Source organism: Bos javanicus, chromosome 20 (genome assembly GCF_032452875.1).
Source record: "Bos javanicus breed banteng chromosome 20, ARS-OSU_banteng_1.0, whole genome shotgun sequence".
Classification (NCBI taxonomy): domain Eukaryota; kingdom Metazoa; phylum Chordata; class Mammalia; order Artiodactyla; family Bovidae; genus Bos; species Bos javanicus.
This window is the reverse complement of record NC_083887.1, coordinates 10,088,522-10,098,145: the sequence shown is the minus strand read 5'-3', so window position 1 is coordinate 10,098,145 and position 9,624 is coordinate 10,088,522. Positions and strand designations below refer to the sequence as shown.

The window sequence follows — 9,624 nt, the reverse complement described above, 5'->3', positions numbered from 1 at the left end:
GGATTTTTGACTGCTTGGAGGATCAGCACCCCCAGCTCCCTCATTGTTCAATAGTTATCTGTACTTTTCATTAGCATAAGGTGCTTCATGTAGAAGATCTGCAGTATCTGTGAATGCCTGAATGGGTATGCCTGTGTAAAGAAGAGTCAGGGCAGAAAACTGCTTTAACCATGACTCCAGGGATCTTAAGTTGAGGTTGAAGCAGACAATCTCCCTGCTTCAGAGATGGGATAGAAGTATCTCCCATCTGTTGTTCAGTCACTTAATCGTGTCTGATTCTTTGTGAGCCCTTGGACTGCAGCATACCAGGCTTTCCTGTCCTTCACTGTCTCCCAGAATTTGCTCAAACTCGTGCATTGAGTTAGTGATGCCATCCAACCATCTCATCCTCTATTGCACCCTTCTCCTTTTGCCTTCAATCTTTGCTAGCATCAGGGTCTTTTCCAATGAGTTGGCTCTTTGCATCAGGTGGCCAAAGTATTGGAGCTTCAGCTTCAGCATCAGTCCTTCCAATGAATATTCAGGCTTGATTTCCTTGAGGATTGACTGATTTGATCTCCTTGCTGTTCAAGGGAATTTCAAGAATCTTTTCCAGAACCACAATACAAAAGCATCAGTACTTTGGCTCTCAGCCTTCTTTATGGTCTAAATCTCGCATCCATACGTGACTACTAGAAAAATCATAGCTTTGACTATACAGATCTGTTTCAGCGAGGTGATGTCTCTGCTTTTTAATATGCTGTCTCTGTTGGTTATAGCTTTTCTTCCAAGGGGTAAGCGTCTTAATTTTGTGGCTGAAGTTACTGTCCACAGTGATTTTGGAGCCCAAGGAAAAAAACAATCTGTCACTGTTAGCACTTTTTCTCCATCTGTTTGCCATGAAGTGATGGAACTGGATTCCATGATTTTAGTTTTTTGAATTGAGTTTTAAGCCAGCCTTTTCATGCTCCTCTTTCACCTTCATCAGCAGCTCTTTAGTTTCTCTTTGCTTTCTGCCTTTAGAGTGGTATCATCTGCATATCTGAGGTGGTTGATGTTTCTCTGGGCAATCTTAATTCCAGTTTGTGTCTCATCCAGCCCGGCATTTCACTTGATGTACTCTGCATAGAAGTTAAATATACAGCCTTGATGTACTCCTTTCCCAATTTCGATCCAATCCATTGTTCCATGTTCCAATAGTTCTAACTACTGCTTCTTGGCCTGCATACAGGTTTCCTTGGAGACAGGTTAAGGTGATCTGGTATTCCCATCTTTTTAAGAATTTTCCACAATTTCTTGTGATCCACACAAAGGCTTTAGGGTGGTCAATGAAGCAGATGTGTAGATGTTTTTCTGAAATTCCCTTGCTTTTTCTGTGATCCAGCAGATGTTGGCAATTTGATCTCTGGTTCCTCTGCCTTTTCTAAATCCAGCTTGTACATCTGGAAGTTTTCCAAGACTGAGCTGGAGGAATCTAAATTCAATCTGCTGGCAGCTCATGGTTTTAATAAACTAGATGAAGGACATATATGACATCTCTTTCTAGTGTGAATAGTTTTCATAAACAAAAATACCTAAGTAACTTGGGTAGTTTTTAGAAAATGTGTGAAAATAACCCCACTTTGGAGTTAGAAAAAGAACATGGACATACAACTAGGATTTTTGTGACTGCAAAACGTGGAAGGGTGTCTCCCCAAAATTCCAGTTGCTGCCACGGGACCGCTTGCTGTTCCTGCGTATGTTGTCCTATTCTTGTTGCTTTGTTGTTGTTCAGTCGCTAAACTGTGTCCGACTCTTTGCAACCCCATGCAGCATGCCAGGCTTCCCTGTCCTTCACTACCTCCCGGAGTTTGCTCAAACTTATGTCCGTTGAGTTGCTAGGTGACCTTGGACAAATTACTTATCCTTCCTATGCCTAGTTGGCTTATATGTACAAAAGACACTTGTACCTAAATCATGGTTGTTATGAAGGTAGTTAATGTGTGACTTAGAACAGTCCTTGTCAGAAAGTCAATAATAAATATGGCCAGTTACCCCTATTTTTCAAAGCCAAATGGTGAAACTTTAAACAAGTTTTTAAAAGTAAACTGGGTTTTAAAAGTACGTGTATCAACCCCATTCCACATACTTGGTGTGTGCTGAATACAGCTCTACAGTGTAAATTCTTTTTAATTTTAGGCAGATAACTGCATTAGGTTTGGCATTGAGACCATTCACAGGTAATGAACAAATGCTTTAAAAGATGGTATAGAGTTAACATCAAGATAAAGATTATTAGATACTCATAAGCAATTCTGGAGGTTTTTAATGAGTCTGAATGATTGAGGTTCCATCTAAAGGTATTGCCGTAGGCAGATTCACCTCTCCCAGTCTTTGTACACTTTGAATTTCAGCTTGATCCACTGGCTGAGCCATTTACAAATTTCCTAACTCTGTGGATTGTGTCCAGCCACCCATGGGCAAAGAACAGATTGTTCCATTATTTAAAGTTGCTCCTTAGTTTTACAAATTGAAATGTTTGGCTAGGTTATATTGTTTCTTTTTTCTACCACTTTGTACACAAAATATTATGTTAGTCATAATAATGGCAAAAGATTACCATGGATTTATGCATTTTTGTTTTTCCTTAATACCATTCCTACTTGAGCTAGGATCTGAGACTGAAACATATTTAGAGGAGAGTGAACTTCACAGTTGGGAAAAGCTTGAATAATTCAGCCTCCTGTCCACAAATATGCTTTAATTTAAATCTATTGGCAAACCCTCTGTCCTTTTCCTGGTTTTCCACAGTCTTCCCAGTTAGCTGGATGGTAAACACAAATGAGAAGCTTGGGGCTTGGGTGGCAGCTGTCTGTCCTGTGGGTTTGTATCCCGTCTTGGAACAGAATAGCCATTCAGAACAGAGAGGGAGACAGGAGGAATGTGGAGATTGTGGAAGGAAAGGAGGGAGGAGATAAGGAAATGAAAAGGAAAGGGGTGGAGTCTGTATATAGAGTCTTGGAGTCAAAGATGTGGAGGAAGGCAACGATGGAAGCCAACTGGCACTGGGAATCAGTAATGCTAATTTCCTCTAAAGACAACAACACCATTAAACAATAAGACCTTTTCTTCCGGGGATAAATAAAAGGAGCTGCTGATGGACGGCAGTTCCCTGAGCACCTATTTTAAACTGCAACCCTTTTCCGCTTCCCTGGTGGCTTTGATGGTAAAGAATCCGCCTGCAATGCGGGAGATGAGTTGGATCCCTGGATAGGTAGAGCCCCCAGAGAAGGCAATGACTAACCACTCCCGTATTCTTGCCTGGAGAATTCCATGGACAGAGGAGCCTGGCGGTCTACAATCCATGGGGTCGAAAGAGTCGGACACTACCAAGCGATAACACTTTCACTTTTCACTTTCCTCTTCCTTGCTTCATTTTTCTCTATGGCACCATCACCATTTGATACAGTATATTTTTCTTCACAATGTCATGAGGGCACGGATTTTTGTCAGTTTTTCACTACTATTTCCTCAGTACTTAGAACTGTTATCAGTCCCAAAGTAGGTGCTCAGTAAGTATTTGTGGCTTTTAGCACGGGCAGCAGAGGAGTTCCGGAAAACCGCTGCACTGCAAGTTGGCTCAGCTGAGACTGCCGCTGGGGTCATCCAGTCCTCAGATCCTGTGTGGACGGCTACTAGGCCTCCGAATTTCCAAGAGCGAATGGCCACCACCCTCCTGTCTCTTTGTGAATAGCGGGAAGGGTGCAGGAGGCGCTTCCCACACCCAAAGTTTGTACAAGGTTGCCGGGCCAGTGAGCGCCCGGCTCGAGCAAGCGCCACTCCCAGCAGTCGGAACGTTTGCGCGTCACTACCGCGCGCGGCGGAAGGACTTCGGCGGAGCACTTAGAACAGATTGAGCAGAACTTCCGGGAGAACAGAGCTCGGCAGGACAGGTAAGTCAGTGGTAGAGGATTTCCCGGAGCCGCGGCGGAGAACCGCCGCCTAGGAAGCAAGGCGGCGGGAGGGGCCTTCGCGGCTGGGAGCGGAGGCTGAATGATCCCGAAACGCCTCATAGGGAAGAAGGGTGTGTGGAAGCGTGTGGAGGAGAAGGAGAATTTCCGTCTATGAAGCTGCATAGAAGCATCTATCTAGGGCAGCAGTTTGGAGAGTGACTCTCTTTCCCTAAGGCAGGACGCAAATGCGGCCCTGGGTTTAGCTTGTGACCAGCCTCCATCTGTGTGGCCTCAATAGAGTTACCAACCTCTGAGCCTTGAGTTCCACACCTGAAAAGCAGGACTGTTATCACCCTTGCCTCTCTCAAAGCGCTTGGCAAGTTTAGCTGTGAGGGAAAGCTTCATAAATTGCGATGTTTGGTGCAAATCTCATTGTTTACATGTAACATTCTGAGCACATGTGAAGGAATCCCACCACCAGGCTTCTCCTGAGGGCAGTGGCTTTTCTGGAGTGGATTCCCAGCGATATTTGTAAGAAGGTGGACTATTCAGTCATAGTCAGTTGAAGATGCTGCTTAAGAGGTTACCAAGTACATCTTTCTCCAGGCGGCATAAATCCCTTCTCTATTAACTGCTTGCATTGTAAACATCCAGCTTCCCTTTGAACATCTGCAGTTATGAGGATCTTATTACCTCTGTCCTATCCCTGTAATTTCCCATTGCAGTCAGTTCGAGTTAAGAAATTCTTGTATGCAGTGAGCCAGAGGTGTTCCAGATTGCAGCTTCTGCTCATTGGTTCTCACGTTGTTTCTGAACTTTGAGGGAATTAAAAGTCATAAACTAAAAATAGTTTAAATATTGATGTGATGAACGGCAGTAACCACATCTTTAAGAATTTAAGCTTTTGATTTTTTATATTCACGATAAATACAAACACACCTCCATGGAAGATCAAAATGTTCAGTTTTGTCTCTGCATGATGTGTTACTACACTCCATTAAGCCTATAAGGCACCAATATAAGTGTGTTGAGAAAGCACAGATGTCAAAACTAAGTCATTTCTTGTTATTTCAGGATACTAAAGTGGAACACCTGATCTCCTGAAACAATTGAATCCTCAGAAGTTTAGTAAACAATATCTGATTGTAGCAGGTGCCAAGAAAGCAGTGATGCCATAAAGGCAGTTTTCAATTTATCAATAGATTTTAATTCCAGAAGTTCATTTATAAAAGTCTACGTTTATTTGGATTTTTAAGTATATTTTTCTATAGAACAATGAATGAGTAGTGTGAAAATGAAAATGTTAGTCGCTCAGTCACGTCCAGCTCTTTGTGACCTCATGGACTGTAATCCACCAGGCAAGAATACTGTAGTGGGTAGTCATTTGCTTCTCCATGGGATCTTCCCAACCAAGAGATTGAGCATGGGTCTCCTACATTGCAAGCAGATTTTTTACCATCTGAGCCACCAGGGAAGGCCAGTGGAGAATGGGTCTTGGTTATTGTCCTTATCACAAAAATTAATCTTTTCCCCTGCCATTGATGGGATTTGTTTTGTCCTTAATGTCTTGGCACTTAAGATTCCTTTGATCCTTCATTTATGAAAGAAGGAAGTTGAAAGTGAGAATGTAAGGTGGAGAGGGAGATTCCATTGGGGAGGGTGGAGGTGTGAATGTGATGGGGTGTTTATTTCTTGGTTATGGTTAATAGAGCGGCTTCCTAGGTGGCTCAATGATAAAGAACCTGCCTGCCAATGCAAGAGGTGTGGGTTCAATCCCTTGGTGGGGAAGATCCTCTGGAGAAGGAAATAGCAACCCACTCCAGTATTTTTGCCTGGGAAACCCCATGGGCAGAGAAGCCTGGCGGGCTGTAGTCCATGGGAATGCAGAGTCCAATGTGACTTAGAGTTTAAACAGCAACAAATGGTTAATAGATGCCTCCCAACACCAGTTTTGTCCCTGATTATTAAAAAAAATGCACATTTATATTGAAAATATGAAAATACAGAAAAGAATAAACAAAAACCCAATCATCCTTAATCCTAACATCCACTCAAAACCATTTGTCCTGTTTATTGAATTACTAAATGGTTCCGTTTTCTTTTAATAGTTGGGATTATAGTGTAGGTTTGCCATTGTATTATTTTAAAAAATTATCCTGGCTGTCCAATGGTTAAGACTCTGCCTTTCAGTGCAGTGGGTGTGGGTTTGATTCCTGGTGGGATAACTAAGGTCCTGTGTGCCATGAGGAGTGACCAAAAAATTTAAGATAGATTTTTAAAAATTAGGAGCCATAAACATTTATCATTTATGAATAAAGTAAATTTTATTAAAGAAGCTTGATTATGAAAAAATTCACACAGACACAAAGATGGAGAGGCAGTAAATGAATCACCATGTATCTATCACTCAGTGATAAGAAGTAGCAGTTGTAGCTCGTGTTGTTTCGTCTATACCTGTACCCACTTCTCATAATTCTGTGGTTCTGTCCTGTGACCCATCTTTAATGCATTTTTATTTTTTATTAATTGTAAAGAGAAGCTTATTTATATTGGTGCCAAATTTGAGCATAAATATTCACATTCTTTCTTGGGGATATGAAAAAGTTCCATGAGGATTTAAACATATTTGCATTCAACTACAATTATTGAATAAATTGCAAAGAATAATATGACTTTGCAGTCTGAGTTTTCTTTTTTTTGCTTTGTATGTTTATTTCCCTCTCTTTACTTTTCAAATTTAATTATATACATCTGGTGACTATCATCTTTAATAAATTCACAGTCTAATGACTTTTTTACAATATGTAAGGAACAAAATGGATGAAGAGCCTGAAAGAACTAAGCGATGGGAAGGAGGCTATGAAAGAACATGGTAAGTAGGGCATTATTACTCTCTCTTCCCTTTTAGATGTTGTTTTAGGTGTTTTTTTTTTCCCTCAACAACACTTTTGAAGTATATTTTACACATGTTAAAATTCATCTGTATCTTATGTATAATTCAGCGATTTTTAGAAATTTTCAGGGCTGTGAAAACATCAACATAAACCAGTTTTAGAACATTTTTACCATTCCAATAATAACCCTCATGTCCATATACAATTAATTCCATTTCCACCTGTAGTCCTAGGCAACCATTGATCTATCTACTTTCTGTCTTTTTAGATTTGCCCTTTCTGGACATTTCATGTAAATGTAATCATATAATATGTGGTCAGTTTTGTCTGACTTCTTTAACTGAACATGCTGTTTTTAAGTTCATCCATATTGTAGCATGTGTAAGTAATTCATTTCTTTTTATGCTGAATGGTATTCTGTTATATGTTTATGCCATATTTTTTATTCATCCTTTCTCCATTTGATGGACATTTAGATATAATTTTTGGCTGTTATGCATAATGTAGCTGTGAATATTCAGCTGCAGTTCTTTGTGTGGACATATTTTCCTTTCTCTTGGGTTAATAAAATTATAGCGTATCTTTTTAAACAATTAAATATTCCCTACAGGGAAATTCTTAAAGAAGATGAATCAGGATCACTTAAAGCTACAATTGAAGACATTCTCTTCAAAGCGAAGAGAAAAAGGTACGTAACCTTTGTGTGTGTTGCAGAGGTAAAATTCCTTTAAGGGTTTTTGTCCACCTCTGCCCACTCCCCAGTACTTCATTTGAGCTGTGTTTCAGAGAACCTCACTTACAGCCTTTTAAATAGTGAGGGTAGACCCAGCAACCTAGAGCCTCATCAGGGAAATTCATCTTCAGCGTTTTATCTCAAATACACATAATTATATGCATCCCGTAAGTTAATAATTTACTTCCCTAGAAAACTGCACTTTAGTTGAAAAGTTGTAATGATCTTTCAGGTAGTATATGTTATTTCCTTAAAACCTTTGCATACTTTTAACAGGGTATTTGAGCACCATGGACAAGTTCGACTTGGAATGGTATGATGTTTTTCTTTTTCACTTTACTGCTACAGAACTAGTTTGAGTTACACAAACATTCTGGCTCAAATAGAATAAACTTTTTAAAGGAATATGTTAAAAATATACATGTAGAATATGTAAATGCTAAGTGCCATTTTTACTTGTTGGTCAAAAATGTATTTGAAAATTGTTTTTATTTATGTGTTTTATTTATTTGGGGGATTTTATTTTTGGTAGATGCGCCATCTATATGTGGTAGTAGATGGATCAAGAACAATGGAAGACCAAGATTTAAAGCCAAATAGACTGACATGTACATTAAAGGTATACTAAAATTATTCTGATTTGTATTACCTGTGAGGAAGGCTGCTGAATTCCAAAAGAAATGTTTTTAAAGAATACAGTCTTTTTTTTTTTTTTGAGGTAATGCAAACTATAGCTAAGTAGAAGTGCTACTCTGGAATTACTTACCAAAATCGCTAATTATTTATGCTCTTAACTTCCACTCCACGTTAGGATCTTGCTTCGTCAGTTAGTCCTTTTCTTTATTGAATCTTCATTCTCCTTTGACTTACTTGAATTAATCTCCTCAGCTTATAAATAGATTCATATTATTCCTAACTTATTCAAGCCCATCTTCTGTTTTGCTCATTTTCCTGTTTGTCTTTTTTGAATCTTTTTCTTACTTAGATTGTTTCTGTCTTACTTGTCCGAATGGTTCCATCTTTTAAGCCTGAGCTTAAACCTGTCTCATCACTTACCATTTCAAATTCAATTTTATTTACTATTTTAATTTTTATATTTATTTAATATTTTTAAATGCATTATTTTATTTATTAATATCTTTACTACTTAATATTTTTGTAAGCTTAAAAATCATAAGAAATAATGCTTGATAAATAGATTTCACAAAACCTGTTCTCTGTGTTGTTATTTTGCTGTTACCTAGTTTTTTCTTTTTGTTTTCTTTAAACAGTTGCTGGAATACTTCGTAGAGGAATATTTTGATCAAAATCCTATTAGTCAGGTATGTAGATAAGTGATATAATTCAGAATTAGCATCCTGATATTATTGCCAAATATAATGTATTTTTTAAAACATTGGACATATGTTCTATCACTTAAGTGATTCAGATTGTGTACAAGTTACTGTGACACTTGTCAATGAAAAGCAAGATAACTCTAGAAGTTAAACAATATACAGTGAACTCATAGCTAAATTTATGTCAAAAGTTGTTCACATGTTACTTATTCCTTTTTAACTAGTCATTTATTTTAGTTACATACATTCTTATCAAGAAAAAGTAATTTAAGTTAATAATCATTTTTGTTTTTATTTTGAGATTGGAATAATTGTAACAAAGAGTAAAAGAGCTGAAAAACTGACTGAACTCTCAGGTATGCATAAAATTACCTTTTTCGCACTCAAGGACTTTGCTTTATTTATCTAACCTTGTAACCCTGTTCATGAGGTTGCCTAATAAGCAAAATGAAACCTTCCTGCAGGCTGTCTAGGTAAAACACTTTAAAAAAACTTCTGTTAAACTCTCTGTCTCTAAAATGGCCTGTTTCTTTAAAAATTTTAGTTCCCCAATCAGGGATTAAACTTGTACCCCCTGCAGTGGAAATGCAGTCTTAATTACTGGACCATCAGAGAGGTCCCTAAAATGAGCTGTTTTAAATTGAGTTCTGCACAGTGATGAATAGTATTATACTGGCTGTAAATGTTTATTCAATCATGAAAGTGTCAGGATAAAATTATTGTAATCATTCACAAGAGCCACTTAATCT

At 38.4% G+C, this 9,624-nt stretch overlaps 1 protein-coding gene across 7 annotated transcripts in view; it reads left to right on the top strand.

Moving 5' to 3' along the window:
• Nucleotides 1–3,763: 3,763 nt before the first annotated feature.
• Nucleotides 3,764–9,624, top strand: part of GTF2H2 (general transcription factor IIH subunit 2) — a 30,691-nt gene continuing 24,830 nt past the window's right edge. For 3 of the 7 annotated variants that reach the window (XM_061393341.1, XM_061393338.1, XM_061393344.1), the window contains exons 1-6: nt 6,696–6,783; nt 7,416–7,493; nt 7,815–7,851; nt 8,071–8,157; nt 8,810–8,860; nt 9,177–9,231. In XM_061393341.1, the coding sequence (XP_061249325.1) occupies nt 6,698–6,783; nt 7,416–7,493; nt 7,815–7,851; nt 8,071–8,157; nt 8,810–8,860; nt 9,177–9,231 (394 nt within the window). In that variant the 5' untranslated portion in view covers nt 6,696–6,697. The other 4 variants (XM_061393339.1, XM_061393343.1, XM_061393340.1 and 1 more) reach the window with 4 other exon arrangements.